A 24,389-nucleotide genomic window follows, 5' to 3' on the forward strand; every position below is an offset into this window, starting at 1 on the left:
GCTGACGGGAGGCAGCCTCAGTTGTAGGGGCTGAGATGTACCGGAACCTGGGAGGTTGTATCAGACCCCTGGACATGTAAGTAACATGAATAATAACTGCCCGAAGGCGTGACCACGACAACTTGGATAAAAGTCAATGATGTTTATTATGACAACTCCGCAACACAGCAGCAGTAAAAGAAAACGTAAAAGTCAGCAAAGAATAAATACAGTTCCTGGGTACTACAGGATGGCAGGAGCCACAGGGCACTGGTAGTGTGAGATAGTTCTTATGATCTTCTAGATGGAAAGTCCTTACCAGGCCCGACTGTAGCAATGGAGATAACCCAGGATTGTGCCAGCTGGTGTTCCAGGAAAAGCTGGGTTGCTGAAGATAAAACAGCTGCTGTGGATACTGGCTGGAACCAGACTGTTGTTAGCACGGAGTGGATACTGGCTGGAACCAGTTAAATAATAAATGAACTTGGGAGCGATGAAATATGAACTGAAATGTAGAACTTGAGAGCGGAGAAATAATAATACCGGTGGAGAGTGGTAAAGTGTAGAAAGGACACCGGCCCTTTAAGGGAAGCTGTACTCTGCTGGAAGCTGAGCTGGAAGCAGGTAAAGTTGTAGCTGGAAACAGATGAATCCACAATGGATTGGAGAGTCAGGCTACACCGCAGGTGGAATGCTGGTGCGGGTCTCTATGGTGGAAGTCTTGAGACAGGAGCTGGAACCTGGAAGACAATCACAGGAGAGAGACAAACAGGAACTAGGTTTGACAACCAAAGCACTGACGCCTTCCTTGCTCAGGCACAGTGTATTTATACCTGCAGCAAGGAAGGGATTGGCTAGGCAATTATGCAGATTATCAATACTGAGAACAGATTGGTGGAAATGATCAGCTGACAGAATCCAAGATGGCTGCGCCCATGCAGACACTTGGAGGGAAGTTTGGTTTGTAGTCCATGTGGTAATGAAAACAGTAATGGCGGCGCCGGCCACCGGAGACAGGAGGCGCCAGGCTGACAGATGCACATCCAACCACGCGGACACAGCGGAGGCCGCGGCTGACGTAATCGCCACTCAGACACTCTGCATGCAGAAGTTCAGGGACGGCGGCGGAGGCCGCGGGAGACGCCATGCCAGGTGTAATATGGCGTTTACTGTGACAGCATCCCAGAGTGACAGGAGAGGATACAGGAATGTACACATCAGGATAACAGATGGGATCCGGTCCTGGAGCGCTGAGCCAGCCTTAGGAGGCATCTGATGGGTAAGAAATGGCGTCCAGATACCCGGATCGTGACAAGCAGCTAGCGAGCGAACAACTCGGAATGAGGGCCTTTGTCTGCAAATGTCTGTGATCTGTCTTCAATGCAAAATCCGCTCTGTTAATTAGCTGAACTTCTGATTGCACACCTCCCCCTTTGCCAACTGATCTAGTGTGTAGCATTTAAGAGCAATATCATCAAGGCCTGCAGTCAGTACTTGGCCTGCTTGCATCTGTGAAGTATGCATTTGTGAAGGATGTATTTTAAGGATGAAGTTAGAACCGGAGTTTGAACTGGATTTGGACTACGCTAGAATCTCTAATTAAACTAGTTCCCCAAACACTGCAACTCAGGACCACTATGTGGCCTCTCCTCACCTATGCCATGAGAACTCCAGGACCAATGCCTACTACTCCTCTGTCCAAGAACATCATGACTGCCTCAGGGACTACCCCTCAAGCTGAGAAGGGAACTGAGGGGCGTGCGCACCAGGACCAGACTTTGCTGGGTCATTTCCATTGGACATTAGTGTGCTCCCCACATTCTCACACCCACCCGCACTGCTCTCATGAGACCAGGACATTTATAATTTTCGCAAAATAATGTTAGTACAGTTTTCCTGCAAATGTGTTTTTCTCTTCTCTTTTTTCTTACAGGGTACTTCCACCCCACTGTGTGCTATTCCTGTAATGTGTACCTCCATTGGTTGCACACCCTGCCAGCAGTAACCTACGCAGTGCGCCCCACATGGCTGCCTCGGATGGTTCCTCCGTGGCAGGGTGTGCTTCATTTGGATCTTTCCATGCAGGGCATAGCATACTCCTACACACATGTCAGCTTTCCATGCATTTGGCCCTTGTATGGCTCATCTCACACTGTGTAACCTTCGTAGTGCGCCCAACATGGCTGCCTTATCTGGTGCGCTTGTGGATGGGATGAAAAATAAACGGACCTGATGGTTTTGTTGGAACCCTACTCTGAACTTTAGGACTCTGCAATCTCTCCATTTTGTGTTATCTCTTCTAGGGGTGGACTATTCGACCCTGGGTAATCCTACGCAGTGCGCCTAAGATGGCTGCCGCACCTGGTACCTTGTGAGGGTGGAATACACAACCCCTGGAGGTTATTACCCAAAATGCCTACACCAATCACCCATTATGCTTTCTGTGTGCTCAAGGTTTTTTTTTTTAATGTCTGTGTGGTTTATCTGTTGATGTATTACTTAAAACTTCTGTATTATGTGCATTGTTTGAGTTCTAGTTGGCGCCGCAGATGGCTGCCTCGGTGCTGCTCTGCCAAGAAGCCTTTGTTTTTAGTCTTACATGTATAATATGTCTAATATGTCGAGTCTATCGTACAGTTGCAGTGTGCAGTATGAACTCATATGTGTAATGTTTGTAATGTATGCTACGTTTTTCCTCCTTCATGTTGCTGCTTGGCGATGCATTGTACCACAAAAAATTCCTAGTGGTCATGAGTACACCTGGCCAATAAAGGTGATTCTGATTCTGTGCAGCCCATCTGTGCCCACTGACACCATGCAGTCCCACCTGTGCCGTCACCCTGTGTACACTGGTACTATGCAGCCCACCTGTGCCCACTGACACCGTGCAGTCCCACCTGTGCCGTCACCCTGTGTACACTGGTACTATGCAGCCCACCTGTGCCCACTGACACCGTGCAGTCCCACCTGTGCTGTCACCCTGTGTACACTGGTACTATGCAGTCCACCTGTGCCCACTGACACCGTGCAGTCCCACCTATGCCGTCACCCTGTGTACACTGGTACTATGCAGCCCATCTGTGCCCACTGACACCGTGCAGTCCCACCTGTGCCGTCACCCTGTGTACACTGGTACTATGCAGCCCACCTGTGCCCACTGACACCGTGCAGTCCCACCTGTGCCGTCACCCTGTGTACACTGGTACTATGCAGCCCACCTGTGCCCACTGACACCGTGCAGTCCCACCTGTGCCGTCACCCTGTGTACACTGGTACTATGCAGCCCACCTGTGCCCACTGACACCGTGCAGTCCCACCTGTGCCGTCACCCTGTGTACACTGGTACTATGCAGCCCACCTGTGCCCACTGACACCGTGCATTCCCACCTGTGCCGTCACCCAGTGTACACTGGTACTATGCAGCCCACCTGTGCCCACTGACACCGTGCAGTCCCACCTGTGCCGTCACCCTGTGTACACTGGTACTATGCAGCCCATCTGTGCCCACTGACACCGTGCAGTCCCACCTGTGCCGTCACCCTGTGTACACTGGTTCTATGCAGCCCACCTGTGCCCACTGACACCGTGCAGTCCCACCTGTGCCGTCACCCTGTGTACACTGGTACTATGCAGCCCACCTGTGCCCACTGACACCGTGCAGTCCCACCTGTGCCGTCACTCTGTGTACACTGGTACTATGCAGCCCACCTGTGCCCACTGACACCGTGCAGTCCCACCTGTGCCGTCACCCTGTATACACTGGTACTATGCAGCCCATCTGTGCCCACTGACACCGTGCAGTCCCACCTGTGCCGTCACCCTGTGTACACTGGTACCATGCAGCCCACCTGTGCCCACTGACACCGTGCAGTCCCACCTGTGCCGTCACCCTGTGTACACTGGTACTATGCAGCCCACCTGTGCCCACTGACACCGTGCAGTCCCACCTGTGCCGTCACTCTGTGTACACTGGTACTATGCAGCCCACCTGTGCCCACTGACACCGTGCAGTCCCACCTGTGCCGTCACCCTGTGTACACTGGTACTATGCAGCCCACCTGTGCCCACTGACACCGTGCAGTCCCACCTTTGCCGTCACCCTGTGTACACTGGTACTATGCAGCCCACCTGTGCCCACTGACACCGTGCAGTCCCACCTGTGCCGTCACCCTGTGTACACTGGTACTATGCAGCCCACCTGTGCCCACTGACACCGTGCAGTCCCACCTGTGCCGTCACCCTGTGTACACTGGTACTATGCAGCCCACCTGTGCCCACTGACACCGTGCAGTCCCACCTGTGCCGTCACTCTGTGTACACTGGTACTATGCAGCCCACCTGTGCCCACTGACACCGTGCAGTCCCACCTGTGCCGTCACCCTGTGTACACTGGTACTATGCAGCCCACCTGTGCCCACTGACACCGTGCATTCCCACCTGTGCCGTCACCCTGTGTACACTGGTACTATGCAGCCCACCTGTGCCCACTGACACCGTGCAGTCCCACCTGTGCCGTCACTCTGTGTACACTGGTACTATGCAGCCCACCTGTGCCCACTGACACCGTGCAGTCCCACCTGTGCCGTCACCCTGTGTACACTGGTACTATGCAGCCCACCTGTGCCCACTGACACCGTGCAGTCCCACCTGTGCCGTCACCCTGTGTACACTGGTACTATGCAGCCCACCTGTGCCCACTGACACCGTGCAGTCCCACCTGTGCCGTCACTCTGTGTACACTGGTACTATGCAGCCCACCTGTGCCCACTGACACCGTGCATTCCCCCTGTGTGTTATATAAGTCATTAGAATAGTTTCTCTTTGTCACACAGGGCTGGTAGGTGATGTATTGTTCTTAGACATAATGATTTTTCAGATTTTTCACTACACATTTAAGCTGCATCCCCATTAGATAAACCAGGCCTGCAGTTTTTTTATCTGGCACATCCATTTTGCCATTGCCATGCGCTGGTAGAGAAGCCGGGGCCACTTGATTTCATTTGCCCCCCAGGCTAAAAGTTGCCAGCCAGCCCCTGGTTGCTAATGACATCCCTAAAAACAGAGACAGTTGGTAACTGCATACCCTCCAACTGTACCTTTTTTTATGGTCTGTACCTGCCAAAAAGGGCTTTGTACCGATTTTTGACTCTCCAAATTAACATTGAAAGTATAGGAAAGGGGGAGTGGCCAAATCCCTTATACACATGGCCACGCCCCCTTTCCTAATTTGTACCAGTTTTCACGTATAAAATGTTGGAGGTTATGTAACTGTGAAATTAGAACCGCCACTGTCTGAGAGCAAGGACTTATTACATCTCCTCACAGGCAAAATTCCACAGTAATCGGGCATCTGAGGTGTTAAATGAAAAAAAAAGAAAAGCAAAATAAAAACCTCTTTGATTTGTGCTCAATTCTTACTTCAACACAGAAAGTTATCTGACAGGGAAGTAAATCCCCCGTTTCTGACAGGCCCAGCAAACCTGTTTCACGGTGACTGCGCTGGTACAAGAGACTTCTTTCAGCATTATTCCCCTCTGTTTACATTGTACCGCTCGCATGCATTACCATATATGTGAGACACATATTGAGCTGCGGTGAGAATGATGTTATTCTCCTCAGCACTGGGCGTTTACATTACATTAAATGTAAACATGTATCTGCCAAATATATACATGTACCTGGCTAAATATATACATGTATCTGCTAAAAATGTGCTATCTATAGTGTGATTCTTGCTGAAAGAAATGTATGGATAGTAAGTATAGTTGAATGGAGAGTATTTTTGACAACTGACCCTAATTTCTAGGGACAGTCCCATATTTACAGGTTTGTCCCTGTAAATGCCCCTGCCACCTGCACAGGACATCTCTCAAAGGGTGGTCTTCAGTATGCCGACTGTCGGGATCCCGGCGCACAGTATACTGGCGCCGGAATCCCGACAGCCGACATACCGACACTTTTTCTCCCTCGTGGGGGTCCGAGACCCCCCTGGAGGGAGAATAAAATAGCCATGCCCGCAGTGTGGCGAGCGCAGTGAGCCCGCAAGGGTCTCATTTGCGCTCGCCACGCTGCCGCTATGCCGGCGGTCGGGCTCCCGGTGCCGGTGTGCTGGCATACTATACTACGCCCCTCTCAAATTCTGTTTGTGATTTATTTCTTAGTATCTAATTCTATGATCTTTCATTTTTATATGATGATTTTATTGTCTCCACCAAACTAGTTGAGGTGGGTGTGCTGTGCACCTAACATTTCGCTTGGTAAGCAGGTTGGTGGACTTACACACATAAATACGCAGTGAGGGTCTCTTTGCCATACATAAATGAATACTGTTATGTTTATTTTCACCTCCATATGGAGCACCAATTATCTATTGATAACTCAGACTTTAAAACCGGGTACACACTGGAGCATTGTGTACCCAGACAATATGGTGGCCAACATATAGTTACCGTGGTACACAGCAGAACGATATAATGAAGGACAGAACGATCCCTTGTTCCATCCTTCAATACCTTTCGTGGCATCACATGAGATATCGTCTGGTTGGCCGTGCAGGACGGTCCGACCAGATGATGTCACATGCGACCACAGGAGAGCTTAGATTGGCCGAACACACTGTACAATCTGGCCAATATGTCATTCCGATTTGCCCGGAAACTACATTATCAGGCTGATATTGCTCAAGCAGTGACGATGTTTCATCTTTTGTCACTGCTATTCACAGCAATTACAGATGTACAGTATTTTCAGGGCAAGTTATCAAAATTTTCTTGCTGAGATAGTGGTATGAGCTAAGTATAGAATGATGGGAAAGGATCCCAATATCCCTCACCGATGAATAGTTATCCTGTGTGCTACAATGTTTAACACCATCTGAAGATCTCTCTCTCTCTCTCACTAAAACTTCACAAATTCAACCATACTTACCGACTTTTAAAGTCACCTCTCCAGGAGAAACCCAGAGAGGAGATCCTGACTGCCGGTATTTGGTACCCAACCTGTGCACTTTGTGTGTTGATGCACTACTCTTCATGACCATTAAAACATACTTCCCATGAATTCAGGACATTTATTGTATTGTGTGTTAGGGAATTATGTACTAAACCTTGGAGACAGATAAAGTGGACGGAGATAAAGTACCAACCAACCATCTCCTATAGTAACTGCCATGTTGCAGGCTGCGTTTGAACAATGTCAGGAGAAGATTGGCTGGTATTTCATCTCCGTACACTTTATCTTTCTCCAAGGCTTAGTAAATAGACCCCTGTGACTGTAAACCCCAATTGGGCAGTGAGTGATGTGAATGACAAATATTCTCAGCACAGTGCTGCATACTGTAGTTAGAGATGCTACTGTATATAAGTAAACAATAATAATTTGATAGGGTGTAACCTTATGAGTACAGGGTCAGCCTGATAAATGGCTGTCTACACTGTGAGTATGGGACCTTACAATTCAGTACAACAGCATACTATTCAGTACAGGAGAAAGTTTAAGACATTTCTCTAGACCACCAGGTCCGCCATGAGATCTTCTTGGCCTGGGTACTAGTGAGTATGAACAAATATGGGGCTGCAGAGCAGTTTTAAATAGAGTGTTAAATATTTAGATATGTGAAGCTCATTCAGTGTGCCAGGACGCACTGACTGTACAATATGGCTGCCTTGTCTGAATCATTATTGTAATTGTCGCCCCGGCTGAGTCAGGTTGAAAATGACATCTGTGTTATTGCTGATGCTAACCTGGGTTTACACATAACTGGGGATGTTTCCTCTCTGTTATTAGCACCTTGGGAATCATCTGTTTAGTTACTTTGGACATTTGCTCCTACATTCAGGTCATCTGGCTTACATTCCTGGCATGTACAGGAATTGCAAATTGCAGTCCTTCATAATCTTTCATGCATGGCATGTATCAGTAAGAGGCTTTCATCTCAATTAAAAGACTATTGATAATGTCACAATCCATTACCAGAACTTCAAAGCATGTTTGTATAAGTGGCCATTAAATAATCAACACTCATCTCTTCTTGTGCAGATGCAGCAGCTGGAGAGACAAGTTATTGATGCAAACCGGCGAGCAGAGAAAGCCTATGAGCAGGTAATTGTTACTAGCTGGAAAATGGGCGCTGTACACTTTTATTGTTATAAAGCTAAAAATTGTATATTTAATACAACAGAGTGAGGATATTGGTTCTTTTTCAGAATCAGAATCAGCTTTATTGGCCAGGTATACTTGCGTATACTAGGAATTTGTCTTCGGTTTGCTATACAACAGCCAAGTAGGTAACAGATAAGCAGGTCGGGGGCAAGTAGAGTCATACAGATAGGTATACCGTAGGGACACAAGTGAGTTACATGTAAGTCTAGTCAGTCAATGTTCAGGAGTTCAGCAGGCGGACCGCTTGGGGAAAGAAACTTTTGAGGATTCTCGTGGACCCGGCGGGGACGGCCCTGTAATGCCTGCCTGAAGGAAGCAAGTTAAACATGCTGTGGCCGGGGTGTAGCTGGTCTTTTACTATCTTCATTGCCCGCTTTTTAGCTCTGGACAGGTACAGGTCCTGGACTGAGGGAAGGTCGGCCCAGATGATCTTCTCTGCGGTTCTGACCACCTTTTGGAGCCTGCATCTGTCCTTCCCGCTGGCGGAGCCGTACCATACGAGTATCAAGGAGCACAGTACCGACTCCACAATCGCGGAGTTGAAGAGGAGCAGAAGCTTCTGTGGGATGTTGAACTTCCTTAGTTGCCTGAGGAAGAACAACCTCTGCTCTGCTTTCCAGACGGTGGCGTTAGCGTTGGCCCCCCATTTAAGGTCCTGGGAGATTGTGGTTCCTAGAAACTTGAAGGAGTCCACTAGCGATACCACACTGTTAGCAATCGTTAGCGGAGGTTGAGCTCAAGGTTGTTGTGGCTGCACCACTGTGCCAACCGGTCTACTTCCCGTCTATAGACCGATTCGTCCCCGTCCTCAATGAGTCTGATGACGGTGGTGTCGTTGGCGAATTTGATGATCTTTACTGAGGGTGCCTCTGAGGTGCAGTCATTTGTGTACAGGGAGAAGAGCAGGAGTGAGAGGGCACAGCCCTGTAGTCGTTCAGGTTCATGATAGAGGGTTTCTTGGGGACCGATACAATAGTGGACCTTTTGAGGCAGGAAGTGACTTTCTGTAGCTCCAGCGATTTGTCGAAGATCTTGGTGAATATGGGGGCGAGCTGACCCGCACATGCTCTAAGGGCAGATGGTGACACTCTGTCAGGACCCGGAGCTTTCCTGGGTTTGGCCCTTTTGAACAGTGCCTCCACCTCTTCTTAGGCGACTTGCAGTGCCTGGAGTTGGCCGTCAGTGTTGATGGCATTGTAGAGGTGATTGTTTGGGTCGCTTGGGACTTCTTTTGCGAACCTGCAATAAAAGTGTATCAGCTTGTCTGCTAGGTCTTGGTGCATGGTGGTGGACTTCGATGTTTTCTGTAGATGGTTATGGATTGCATTCCTTTCCATACAGATACGGGGTCATTGGTGGAGAGATCGTTTTTCAGCTTGTCTGAGAACCACTTTTTTGCTAGCCTAATTTCTTTAGTCAGAGAGTTCCTAGTTCAGTTATATAGTGCTTTGTCACCACTGCTATAGGCCTCCTCTTTGGCCCGACGAAGTTGCCTGAGCTGGGCGTTGAACCAGAGTTTGTTGTTGTTGTTGTTGTAAATGCGGTAAGTCTTGGTAGGTACACACATGTCCTCACAGTAGCTGATGTAGGATGTGACCGTGTCTGTCAGGTCATTCAGGTCGGTTGCTGAGGCTTCGAAGACCCCCCATTCCGTGCAGTCAAAGCAGGCCTGGAGCTTCATCTTAGCCTCGTTGGTCCATTTCTTAACAGTCTTGACGACAGGCTTAACCGCTCTCAGCTTCTGTGTATAGGTAGGGAGCAGGTGGACGAGGCAGTGGTCAAATAGGCCAAGTGCAGCACACAGGATAGACTGGAAGGCAGACTTGAGGGTAGTGTAGCAGTGTTCAAGGGTGCGCCCTTCCCTAGTGGGACACGTGACTTGTTGTTTGTACGTAGGTAGCTCTTTGCTCAGGTTAGTTCTGTTGAAGTCACTGAGCACTATAAGCAGAGAGTCTGGGTGTTTATGTTCTATGTCGGATATGACTATGGCCAGGTGGTGCAGGGCTTCGTTCGCACAGGTGAGGGGGGGATGTACACTCCCACAAGGACCATTGAGGCAAATTCCCGGGGGGAATAGAAGGGGTTGCAGTTGATACTTAGCATCTCCAGGTGAGGGCTACATGATTTTCCTAGGATCGTGACATTGGTGCACCATCTGTCGTTGATGTAGAAGCAGATGCCACCACCCTTCATTTATCCTGAGAGAACCTTGGAGTGATCGGCCCTGAAGAGAGTGAAGCCCGGCAGAGACATTGGGTTGTCCGCAATATGGTCGTCCAGCCACGTCTCCATAAAGCAGAAGACGGACGACCCTGTAATGCCTAACCCTGCGCTGCCCAGAAGGAGGGACAGTTTGTCAAACTTGTTTGCCAGTGAGCGCACGTTCGAGAGCAGGATCGCGGGAAGTGCATACCGGCGACCTCGCCGCCGCCACCTCACTAGGGCGCCTGCGTGACAGCCTCTCCACTGAGCCCAGGTCCTTCTAGGGCCGACATGAGGGCCTCCGTCATTCTCTTTCCGGGGCCGCCAATCCGCCCGCTAGTCGCCGCCCAGGCTGCGGGGGCCGCAGCCGCTCGGTCATCCATTCTGGAGTCCACGACGTCTGCATCCTTGCCACAAAGGGCAGCGAGGGCTGCAAGGGCCGCTGATTCACCCACCGACGTGCCTGAATGTGGGTAAAGCACCGCGGGAGCGCTCCAACTTAGGAGGGCTTCCCTGCTGTATTTGGTCACCGGTGGGATTAGACAAGGGCAGGGGAAAACAAGGGGAAACAGGTATTTTGGCTGAGCTGCATAGCTCCGAGGCAGCCATCTGCGGCGCCATCTTGGATTGTAATCACTGTAATCGTTATTGCTATAACCTATTGCTGCTCTTTAATCCAATGGGTATATTTGAAACAAGTGATAAATAAAATAACTTTGCTTTTCTGTTGCTGAGTTAGTCGATTATTTCAGGACAAAGCAGACTTGTGGAAAGGTTTTAGAATCCAATTCCTATAGTGTAGGTGTGAAAAATCTCAGTGTGAGAGGCCATTGAAGTAGATTTCTTGTGGGGGTAGTGATAACATGTGTCCTGGGCAATGGCTCCTGCAATTTAAAATGAACAGTGACCCTTCAGCAATTCAGAGCCGGAATATACTGTATATTAGTTGATTAATGCAAGAAGTCAAAGTTATTTGTCGCTCAGAGAACAGAGGTGAATGATGTCTAAGTGAGGGGCTGGATGGAGCCAAAGATAGTTTGTAGTCCACAGTACCTTGCCTGGGATGTCCAATGCAGAGCACAGTAGATTCCAAACTGAAGGACTTCTCAGTAGAGAGATGCAGAGGTTTCAATCAAGTTTGTATCTCAGCGCAGGAATGCAATCCGTTGTTTTTTTAATGAGATGTCCGCGTAGAGTAGTACAAGTTAAAGGTAAGTCCTTGGATATTTATGATGATTCATAGGTCAGCTGTGGTGAATTTAAGCTGTTTTATGGAGATGATCAGGAGCGTGCAAAAGGTGAGGCAGCCATCTTGGCTGGCATAACAATTAAGTCAATCCTTTTCAGCATTGTTAGCGCAGCTCTGTCACTTTAGATCTACTTTCAGTAGTTCTCAGTCTGGGCTCTGTATTTTTTGTCGACACCCATAATGCTGACATTCATATCCATACACAATAATGTCAGCTTAACCCTAACCTTTGATAAAGCTAAATATTTATCTTATATAATACCCTTTATGAGGTCTAAGAACACTGTACGCTAACTACGTATGAAGTACCGTAAGGGTACGCACGTTGCGTAACAATCGCTTAGCCGTGGTCGAGACGCTCAAGCGTTACGTTCGCTCACGGCCAAGAGATCACTGGCAGGCACGCTATTGGCTGCCGACTACCGTAATGATTCGCTATAGCGATGCGACCGCTCGAGACCACGAGGAGATCACCAGCGGCGCAGACGCTCACAATGTTAAACCTTTATATCTAAACCATAAACAGTGTATTATGCAGCAAACCCTTTGTGTAGTGATATGGTGTAAATGCAACACAGTATAACCTTACTAACTTAAAAGCAGTTTGAGCGTCACCGACGCTCTGAGAATACTTAACTCTATATGAAATACACAGATACCTGGGCTTAGGGTCCAACGCCTAATATATATATATTTTGAATGATATACTTGCAAAAGATTTAATACAAATACAAATCATACACTACAATATAACATAGACTAACTAACCAGGTAACTACACAGTAAATACAATACAATTAAGTTTAAGAGAAAAATGAGAGAAAGAGAAGAGAGAGAAAGATATGGCCCATAATAACAAGAGAGAAACAGTATGATTACGGAGAAAAACTTACGCACAAAGGAAACGATCGCATGCGCTTCTGGACATCCAGCTCCCGATTTTCAGCAATGATAACCGTTGAAGAGTGAGAGCTGGATGTGATCGGCCTTTCTATTTATGCCCCACACACAATGCAATTCAATGGTCCCTACAATCTCATTGTTCATTGGACACAGGAATTCCTCCTCGCATTATAACAAAAGGTCATAGGTTGGTTCATACAGGTGGGCTGTGACTATTTCCAACAGCTCAGGTGGGAGGGAAACTGGGTTTCCCGCCGCATGGGTAATAAAGTGCAAATACAGTAAATGTTCATAAACTTCTTATGTCCATAACTCTTCGCACGAGCGATTGATCAACTTCAAACCAACACCGGAATATTGCTAATTAAATATTCTTCCGATGGATACTAAACACCACTGTACTACTCCTGTCTGACCCTTTGTATCAAACAATGAGGGATCTCTCTGTCCAGGAACATTCTATATTAACTAAACTTTCAGAATCTATCAAAGGGACCATGATCTACAAAATACATTATATAGTGAAAATATGCAACCATTGAGTCGCACGCTACGATCACATAAACTCTACCGTAAATACGCATACCGTGCGCCTGCGGGTGCCCGCGACTGTGAGTATGCGCACGTACGGGAGAGCGTACGCATGCGCAGCGCGGACCTGTGTGAGGTGCAAATATGGTAGTGTGCATAGAGATATTTTTCTGACTTTGACAGTCCACCCTTTGGCAGTCAACAATAACTGCCACTTCCTGAAAACATTTCAAAAAGAGAAAAATATATGTCAGGGGTTAATACATTTACATGGTTGGGTAGGGGAGGAGAGGAGAAGGTAGGAAAAGGGTATGACCTAGTGAGATAGCAGAAGCATGTGTGTATGAATCCGTGCTTGGGGGTCATGTATCATCGTGCCGTACGTGTTTTAAATCAAGCTTCGAGGTATTGCGAAGTATACATTTGAATTCCTTCTTATCCCGTGGTACGGGTCTGTGGATGGGCTGTCAAACTTTACCGAGCTCTTTTCGGCTTTGGTTGTAACAAAATGGGGGAGCACATTTTAGTTGATGATACATGAATGGGGGAGATATGTGATTGCTGATATCTGTGCCTGTATTCCCTATCGACTATGTGTGTCATTACCTGAGGGTTGTAGAAATGAAGAAAAGACATAATTACGGTAAATGCGGTGGTATTCTATGTCAGGTAAATGTACATCCGTCGATTGAGGTCTTGTTTGGTGTCTGTTGAATGCAGTCTTCTTTGTGCTTTTGCCCATAAGGTGCGAGCAAAAGCTGTCAATGTCCATAGATTTACAAAAGTGTTGGGCTAGCGTAATTTTAAAATTTCTAGGGAAACTGGGGATCCATGGCATAGTTCATCAAATCTGTGTATAAGGTTGTCAAAACTTCTTCTTTTAATCCATCTGTTGTCTGTATATCGGCTCATCAAATTCCTCGTCCAAGTGGGTCTTTTTTTACCTTGGAGGAAAACGGAAAAAAACAGGTGAAAGAAACGGACCGTATAATCGCATTTTCATTACATCATTGTTTCTACCGTCGGGTCATAAATCACATCCATTGGAATTACAATTTCCTCACTCCTTAGACTCATTACTCTGGTACGATGTTTGCACTTCATTAAAGCCTGACCGCATCTAAATATCAAACCAATTGATATGACAACACCTAAGATACATAGGAGAAACTTCCCAACATCCATTATAACTCCTTGAGCCCATTCTCCTAAACCGGAGAACCAATTTCGCGGGTTCAACCATGACACCCAACTAGTCGGCTCATTACTCACAGCAGCAAGGGTGAGATTGTGTCTTCTGCGAAATTCCCACTTTAGTTGGAGAATGTCGTCCATCTTTTGGTCTATGACCTCGACCGGGTCCTCGGTGCTATTCGTAATATATGTGCCAGTGTGACACAATATCCGCCTGTTACTGCTGTGAGGTAATTAAGAACCATTCTATGCTGTACCAGTTCTGTTTTGTAAGCTTGAAGTTCCTTTCCAGTATACCTAAACGTGTCATCATACATTTCAGTGATATTATCTAACAAATTTGCAAGCGCAGATATGTATTTATAATTCAGCACTCCTCTAGCAGTGCGAGTGATGTCTAACGTAAGTAGGAACTGAATCCCGGTGGATTCACTGATCATGTCAGAGGCCGGGTGCTCTGTTCTTTCTATCAGGTGCCGTTTAACGATGTGCTCGTAATGAGTATGAGTATAAGGAGTTTGGGCAACATGGTGTATGTCTTTCATTTTGTCATGTGATACAGTCATTACTTCAGGCAATACTTTTCCAATATAACACAATCCTTCAGAGTTTGGGGCAAGCCACTTATACGCCTTTCTCCCGCATATGAAATATGCATCATCGGGGAGAACATATGGGACGGAGTAGGACATAACCATATTACACACCTTCCATGTGAAATCTCCTAACCCTAATTCTTCCATCTGCTTAGTACACGTATCAGGTTGTACGATATGTGCACAGTATCCTGGTGATACCTCTCCAACTCTCGTAATCCTATTTCCTAAGGTATACCTATACCGGAAAGATTTTCCTCTACTGGCTATGTGGCGTATAAGCTCTGTATCTGTAGGCATTCTATCTGCTCTATGCGAAAAGGTCATGGTTTGGTTACTCCATGACACTTCCCAATTTCCCGGCTTTCGGGGATTGGAGATGTTAAAGCATAATAGGGACCTATCCACATGGTATTGGTGGAGCTTCAAACTAGGAGGGCTGGAGATATTAAACCTCCTGTCCACCGGTCTCCCACCACTTAACTCAAGTACCTCCCCTAACGTTAAAGGAAATGGTACTAGCCCTGATTTGCTATGACCTTGAGGTACTTGAGAGCATACCCAACAATCTGTTTTATTTAACACACTACCCACTAAAGAGTGATAGTCACTCAAGGGATGCCGGTCCATATGGATATTAAAACTGGATTGGCATTTCTTAATGCACCCATCCTCCACTACATTGTCACAGAGCCTACAGATACAGTTTTCTTCAGCTAACAATCCATCACAATTCCTTCTGTGGTCAATGCTATCGGATCGTTTTCTGATACTCGCCTTTGCTTGTTGATTATGTTGTTCTCGGAAAACTACGCCTCCATCTCTGTCATCAGAACCCATTCCAGAACCTCTCTCGAACTCCATGGTACTCTCGCCGGAACAGACTGCTCTGGTCAACATCATGGTCAACAGGAAAATCCGGATCACAGTCTCTTGAGGCAAGTCCATCTTAGGAGGAGACGAAGAAGAATGAGAAGGGGGAAAAATAATTTGAGGGAGAGGGGATGGGGAGTGGAGAAAAACAATAAAAGGGAACAGGGGATCGACAACTGCTTTTGATCTTGTGGTTCTCGATGCTCAGGTGCCGCCTTAGTCCTCCTGGAACAGACACTCCAGTGATACAACCTCTACCGTCTGTTCCTTATCACAGGACTTCTCTGGATCAGCGACCTTCTTACAGTGGGACGAATGAACCCAAGTCTCTCTCTCAGCAACCTTCAATGCAGTAGTGCTAGTCAATAAGACCTGGTATGGTCCTTCCCATCTGTCAATAAGGCAACCTGAGCGTAGGAAATTCCGTATCATTACATAATCCCCAGGTTCAATGTCATGACAATTACTATCTGGTAAATCAGGAATCACTAACTTCAGATTATCATTTTGATTCCTTAACTGTTTACTCATGTTAATCAAGTATTTTACAGTCACTTCATTGTTACACTTCAAATCATCCTGAGGGTTAATCATAACATGCGGTTGTCGACCAAACAAGATTTCAAAGGGAGACAGATTAAGAGGGGACCTGGGAGTGGTTCTGATGCTGTACAGTACAATGGGTAGAGCTTCTGGCCATGTCAATCCTGTCTCTGCCATAACTTTACTCAGTTTATTTTTAATAGTGCTGTTCACTCTTTCCACTTTCGCACTCGCCTGTGGACGGTATGGAGTGTGCAGCTTGCTATCAATTCCCATCAACTTACACATTCCTTGAAAGACATCACCTGTAAAATGGGTACCCCTATCACTCTCAATTATTCTAGGGATACCATATCTACATACAAATTCCTGCACAATTTTCTTAGCAGTAAACATAGCGGTATTTGTGGCCGCAGGAAATGCTTCAACCCAATTTGAGAAAACATCTATACAAACAAGTACATATTTCAAATTTCGACAAGGGGGTAATTGAATGAAGTCAATCTGTATTACCTGGAAAGAACCGCCGGCAGGCGGGATATGAGATGGTTCTGTAGGTATTGCTTTTCCGATGTTCTTTCTCAAACAAGTAAGGCATGACATTGCTCTTTTACTCGCATGAGATGAAAATCCTGGGGCACACCAATATGCTCTTACCAACTTGCACATCCCTTCCTTGCCCAGATGAGTCAGCCCGTGAGCTGCCTCAGCTAAACATGGGAGATATGCTCTGGGGGCCACTGGTTTACCGTGTCCATCCGTCCAGAGTCCTGAGGACTCCTGGCCATATCCTTTTGCCTTCCAGACTGCCTTTTCCTGTGTGGAACACAAATTTTGCATTTCACACAACTTCTGTGTGTTGATGGTATTAAATACCATCAGTTGTGTGGTGTCTGTCTGTCTGGGGGTACCGGCTGCTAACTTAGCTGCTTCGTCTGCTCGGCTGTTACCAAGTGATACTGGGTCCTGGCTATATGTGTGTGCTTTACACTTGATAACAGCCACTCTGTCGGGTTCCTGTATCGCTGTTAGAAGCCTTTTTATGTGAGCTGCATGCGCTACCGGTGTACCAGCTGCCGTCATGAAATTTCTGAGGCGCCATAGGGCTCCGAAATCATGGACTACCCCGAATGCGTATCTAGAATCGGTGTAGATATTGGCTGATTTGCCCTTAGCCAATTCACATGCTCTGGTTAGGGCGACCAGTTCAGCAACCTGGGCTGAGTGAGGTGGGCCTAGCGGTTCCGCTTCTATGGTGCCTTGGTCATCTACGACTGCGTATCCAGTACACAAGTCTCCCGAGTCTGACTGTCTATGACAACTACCGTCCGTGTAGAACGTAAGTTCTGCATCTTCCAGTGGGTTGTCACTGATGTCAGGCCTTGCGGTAAAATTTTGGGTCAAATATTCCATACAATCATGAGTGTCTTCCTTTGTATTAAATCCTCCTTCCCCCCCACTCTCATCTTCCACCCTTTGTGCCTGACCAGGCACACCTGGGAGATATGCTGCAGGATTTAATGCACTGCATCTCCTTATGGTGATGTTTACGGGGGCCATTAGTGCCAATTCCCATCTTGTAAACCGCGCTGATGAGACATGTCTGGTTTGTGCAGAATTTAACAAGGCTGACACTGCATGTGGTGTATGAATTGTGAGGTTGTGACCTAGCACGACGTCTTCGCTTTTCGTTACTAGCAATGCTATCGCAGCAACGCTTCGCAAGCATGTGGGGAGGGATCGCGCTACCGTATCTAGCTGAGCGCTGTAGTATGCTACCGGCCTGCTGGCATCACCGTGCTTTTGGGTTAGTACACCTGCCGCGCAACCAGCACTTTCTGTTCCATATAGTTCAAAAGGTTTCCCATAGTCTGGCATACCTAATGCTGGTGCCTGCGTTAGGCACTGTTTAAGTCTCTCAAATGCTGTCTCAGACTCGTCTGTATGCGAAATCCGATCAGGTTTGTTTGAGGAGACCATCTCCTGCAAGGGTAACGCTAGAATGGAAAACCCTGGGATCCAGTTACGGCAATACCCACACATTCCTAAAAATGTTCTGATCTGTTGCTGGGTTTGTGGCAGAGTCATGTCTCTAATTGCTTGAATTCTATCAGCGGTCAGGTGTCTCAGTCCTTGTGTTAGACAGTGTCCCAAATATTTTACCTTAGTTTGGCATAATTGCAACTTGTCTTTGGAAACCTTGTGTCCAGTGTCTGAAAGATGAAACAGGAGCTGTTTCGTATCCTTCAGGGATGCTTCCAATGAATCAGAACACAGTAGTAGATCATCCACGTACTGTATTAATACTGATCCACTCTCTGGTTGGAAAGACTGTAAACAATCATGCAAAGCCTGGGAAAATATACTTGGACTATCTATGAATCCTTGTGGTAATCGAGTCCATGTGTATTGGACTCCTCTGTATGTGAATGCAAACAAATATTGGCTGTCAGGGTGCAGAGGTACCGAAAAGAAAGCAGAGCAGAGGTCAATAACAGTGAAAAATTTCGCAGTGGGAGGGATTTGCATTAGGATGACAGCTGGATTTGGCACTACGGGGAACTGACTCTCAACTATTTTGTTAATCCCCCTTAGATCCTGCACTAGCCTGTAACCCCTCCCCCCACTCTTTTTAACAGGGAAGATGGGACTATTGGCAGTGCTGGACGTTCTTACCAGAATGCCCTGTTGTAGCAAGCGCTCTATTACTGGGTAAACTCCTAACTCCACCTCTGGCTTCAGAGGGTACTGTGGGATTTTTGGAGCTATCCTACCATCTTTTACTTGTACAACTACTGGAGCTACGTTTGCCATTAATCCAGTGTCCTGTCCATCTTTTGTCCAAAGTGACTCTGGTATCTGAGATGTCATTTCTTCTACTTGGGATGGAGTCCTATTTGTCATAATGGTATGTGACATTAATTTTGATGGGGAATCTAACATGTCTCGCACTTCCTGAGCGTGATTCTCAGGTATGTCCAAGAATACACCTTCAGGAGTACAATAAATGACGCACCCCATTTTACACAGTAAGTCTCTTCCCAGGAGATTAGTCGGTGCCGATGCAGCCAGCAAAAAGGAATGCTTGGTATGTAAAGGCCCTACTGTAATCTCGGCTGGTTTGCTAACAGGGTAGTGCTGGACTACTCCCGTTACCCCTATGGCTGGAATTGTCTTACCAGTGGTTCTCATGCCCACTGTCGAATTTATCACTGATTTGGCCGCCCCTGTGTCTACAAGAAAGTTTAATGATTTACCAGCTACATTGATTGCAATTTCTGGTTCACTTCCAAGGCTTGCAATCAATTTTACTGGCTGCAGATTACAGGTATGGTCACACCCCTATTGGGTATGGTGACCTCCCTGAATCCCGCTGGCAGCAACTACTTGTGAGGGAGTTAATTGGGAGCTACCAGAGGCTTGCCAGTCTCTGTTCGGGGGGTATCTTTTTGTTTCCCCTGCATGTGGCTCATAACTCCGTTTCTGCGGACCCTGCTCCCAATGTCGTGTGTCGTGTCGTTGTCTAGGGGGTTGGTAAGATTTTTGTACATTTCTTGATCTACAGTCTCGTGCAAAGTGTCCCTGTTTGTGACAAAAATAACATGTTACCACATTTGACTTACCCACAGGGTTTGGTGATGTTAACACAGGCTGTTTTGTGGTCAGGGCCTGTATACTTACTGCCATTAACTTATCACTTTGTTGTTCCCTGTGTCTGGTGATGTTCCTATCGTGATCAATAGCAGCCTCTCTCAAAGTAGCCACAGACAGACCTCGCCAACATGGTTGTGTGGTCTGTACCCTAGTTTTCAATGACTCTTTTAAACCATCCATCAGTACCGATACTGCTACTTCTCGATGGTTTATGTTTGTTTTAATGTCCTCTATGCCTGTGTATTTTGCCATTTCTGATAATGCTCTGTGAAAATACTCTGCAGCTGTTTCTGACTCCTTTTGTCTAATGGAGAATATCTTGTTCCATTTAACTACCGCTGGGAAATACTCTTTTAACTGTAAGCTTATTCTTTTTACATTGTCTTTGTTGTACACATCTGTAAGAGGTACATCCTGATCTAATCCACAGTCAGTTAAAAATTGAGTTGCGTCAACATTGGAGGGTAAACATGCTCTCAGCAATATCTGCCAGTCTTTGTTGTTGGGCTCTACCGTGTTACCTAGGTCTCTGATGTATTTTTGGCTGGCAACTAAGTCTTTTCTAGGGTCAGGGAATTCAGACACTATGGTCCTTAATTCCATTCTGGAAAATGGGCTATACATGGCAATGTTCCTCACAGGGGTGACTCCTGATGTGTCAGTTTTCCCATTTGGAACAGCTATTACCCTAACAGGATTAACTCTAACAACATCACTCTGTGTGGGTTCTACAGCCTGTGGTGAAATGGCTTCAGCATAGTGTATGGTGCCGTACTTACCTGTAGATACGACCTCACCTATCCCTCCGCTAGGGGCCCTTGTTACTAATCTCGTGGGTGGAGCTGTGCCTACTGTGGTCTCTGCTATGGTGGCTGCTAGAGAGAGCGCTGAAATTGTTGCCGATTCGTCTTCTTGATCATACTCCTGAGGAAAGTTCAAAACAGGGTACAACTTGCACGGGTTAATACTTGCATTGGTTAATTGGTTAACATTATCTTTAACATTTACACAGTTGCTAAGTGTTTGTTTGTTACACCTTAGTGCGTCATTCTCCGCAACCAATTTCTCTCCTGGTATGTATGGTGGCGGTGGGGCCGTGGCTATCAGTTTCTTGATAGAGCCAGATCCCGCCACCTGAGCCAATCCTCTCTGTATGTCACCCTCCTGTTGCCACAACTGCAAATAATCATAATGCTTGATTCGTCTCTTTGCTGATTTAATGAGACATATCCTTCTCCTTAAATTCGTTAACACTTCTGGGCTGAAGCTACCTACTCTGGGGAATTTCTCCCCGTCATGTACTGTCATTCTCTCCCATTCACCACATAACGCTTCTGTGTGACTCCCGTACTTCTCACACATTACGTACCTTGCCGACCCTACTGGTCGGTTTATGGAATCAACCCGAACCGAGGTTGATCGCCCCCTTCCTGAACAACTGGCCCCCATAATTTGCAGGTGTTACGGAACCTTACAAAAAACCAGGATATTCACGATAGGCTGACGGTAAGGTTTTCCGAGCACCTTACTCACTCTGCCCACGCCGACCAATACGACCTGATCACACCGATATGGTGCTGGCGTACTCGACCCAGGGCACCTATTGACCTTTGTTTACTGGAACATGTGAGTGTGATCCGCAGAGCATTAACCCTTTCCAGTAAAGGTGAGGTCGTTGGATAATTCCTGAGTGACCAGCGAACTTCCCTTTTTAAAAATAAAAAATTACACAAATCACGTCAGAATGTACAAATAGCGTTTATGACCTTTGGTACGTAAATGGTACTGGTCAGGTTTACTAATGCACACAATTACGTGCGGTACAATCGTTCAGCACATAAGCAACTAATCTTATGTACGGAGCGACCAGTGGAATCGAAAATTGCGGCTGCGAATTCCTTCAGCGAGCTTGTATGGCCTATATGGGTGTTGCACCAACCCTTTTTTGGTGTTGTGCCTGTGGACTGTATAGCGGACTTCCTTGTCTGCTGTACCTAGACCTCCTGGTCTGTTACAGTATGACCTCCTGGTCTGCTACACTCTAATGCTCAAATTTTGTTTAACCAAGGATGCCTCCCTAGCCACCGTGCATGTCACTTACACGTATGTACCTCTGCGAGAACTCGACTTCTTGTGGTTCAACCTGTAAAATTGTATACAACACACTCACTCACCACATGTACACTTTTGTTTCTATTTCCATTTCTGCGCAGAAATTTCTCTTTAGACCAGATGTGTTACAAATTAGGAGAAGGATCTATTAATTTAAATTTCGAATTTAAAATAGATTTGCGCTACTTATCGCCTTGCGTTATTTATCGCTTGTTGCGCTATTTATCGCTTGTTGCGCTATTTAAAAATCAACACTATCGTGTGACTTGAGTTACGTGGGCGTACCCAGACGCTCCGTTGCGTAATTTACGCTGCGTGCGTCGGCCTTTGCGTACGCGAGTCTCTCCCTTTGTTAGAGACACGTGTACACCAGTCTTTGTCCACCGTAACACAACTAACACGTTTTATCAATGTAGATGATCCTCGATCATCTACCGCACACCACACCAATCTCTCCTCTTACCTTTAGGTAGAGTTGCGTGTATTTCTATACCTTAACTGTATTACCTTTACCTTTAACTTATGAAATAGCGGCAAATCTTTCTGAGCACGTTTATCAATTATAAAAAGGCAAACAGGAGAGTGATATACGAAAATACACAAATGAAAAAGAAATGCAGATATATATGTGCGTGCGTGTGTACGCAAGACAGAAAAATAAACAGTTCTAAAAGAAAGACACTATCGTTTTGTTCTTACCTCCGGTCCCGGATTCCTTCAGCACCCTTTACTAAGCGAAGCAGACGCTTATCCCGACAGCACTACGAGGAATATAATCTCCCGCCCTTTGCTGATGGATAATGTCTGCTGTATCTACCTAGTGCAGATATGTGAAGGACGGGCGAGCCGCCAATTGATAAAGCTAAATATTTATCTTATATAATACCCTTTATGAGGTCTAAGAACACTGTACGCTAACTACGTATGAAGTACCGTAAGGGTACGCACGTTGCGTAACAATCGCTTAGCCGTGGTCGAGACGCTCAAGCGTTACGTTCGCTCACGGCCAAGAGATCACTGGCAGGCACGCTATTGGCTGCCGACTACCGTAATGATTCGCTATAGCGATGCGACCGCTCGAGACCACGAGGAGATCACCAGCGGCGCAGACGCTCACAATGTTAAACCTTTATATCTAAACCATAAACAGTGTATTATGCAGCAAACCCTTTGTGTAGTGATATGGTGTAAATGCAACACAGTATAACCTTACTAACTTAAAAGCAGTTTGAGCGTCACCGACGCTCTGAGAATACTTAACTCTATATGAAATACACAGATACCTGGGCTTAGGGTCCAACGCCTAATATATATATATTTTGAATGATATACTTGCAAAAGATTTAATACAAATACAAATCATACACTACAATATAACATAGACTAACTAACCAGGTAACTACACAGTAAATACAATACAATTAAGTTTAAGAGAAAAATGAGAGAAAGAGAAGAGAGAGAAAGATATGGCCCATAATAACAAGAGAGAAACAGTATGATTACGGAGAAAAACTTACGCACAAAGGAAACGATCGCATGCGCTTCTGGACATCCAGCTCCCGATTTTCAGCAATGATAACCGTTGAAGAGTGAGAGCTGGATGTGATCGGCCTTTCTATTTATGCCCCACACACAATGCAATTCAATGGTCCCTACAATCTCATTGTTCATTGGACACAGGAATTCCTCCTCGCATTATAACAAAAGGTCATAGGTTGGTTCATACAGGTGGGCTGTGACTATTTCCAACAGCTCAGGTGGGAGGGAAACTGGGTTTCCCGCCGCATGGGTAATAAAGTGCAAATACAGTAAATGTTCATAAACTTCTTATGTCCATAACTCTTCGCACGAGCGATTGATCAACTTCAAACCAACACCGGAATATTGCTAATTAAATATTCTTCCGATGGATACTAAACACCACTGTACTACTCCTGTCTGACCCTTTGTATCAAACAATGAGGGATCTCTCTGTCCAGGAACATCCTATATTAACTAAACTTTCAGAATCTATCAAAGGGACCATGATCTACAAAATACATTATATAGTGAAAATATGCAACCATTGAGTCACACGCTACGATCACATAAACTCTACCGTAAATACGCATACCGTGCGCCTGCGGGTGCCCGCGACTGTGAGTATGCGCACGTACGGGAGAGCGTACGCATGCGCAGCGCGGACCTGTGTGAGGTGCAAATATGGTAGTGTGCATAGAGATATTTTTCTGACTTTGACACCTTATTCCTAACATTTATCTTGTCGGCAATTTGACAGTATCGACAATTTAAGATTTTGAAAGTGTGTCAACATTTTGACTGTGTTGACACATTGATGTTGACATTTTAACCATGTTTACATGACAATTGACATTATGGTGTTGAACTTTTGA

The 24,389-nt window shown here is 46.3% G+C and overlaps 1 protein-coding gene across 2 annotated transcripts in view; it reads left to right on the plus strand.

Moving 5' to 3' along the window:
• The window catches only part of PLEKHH2 (pleckstrin homology, MyTH4 and FERM domain containing H2), a 417,559-nt gene that overhangs the window by 184,908 nt on the left and 208,262 nt on the right, over positions 1-24,389 (plus strand). For both annotated transcript variants that reach the window (XM_063918337.1, XM_063918336.1), the window contains exon 3: positions 8,017-8,079. In XM_063918337.1, the coding sequence (XP_063774407.1) occupies positions 8,017-8,079 (63 nt within the window). The remainder of the gene's footprint in view (positions 1-8,016; positions 8,080-24,389) is intronic.

The sequence above is a fragment of the Pseudophryne corroboree genome, chromosome 4 (assembly GCF_028390025.1).
Source record: "Pseudophryne corroboree isolate aPseCor3 chromosome 4, aPseCor3.hap2, whole genome shotgun sequence".
NCBI classification, from domain to species: Eukaryota; Metazoa; Chordata; class Amphibia; order Anura; family Myobatrachidae; genus Pseudophryne; species Pseudophryne corroboree.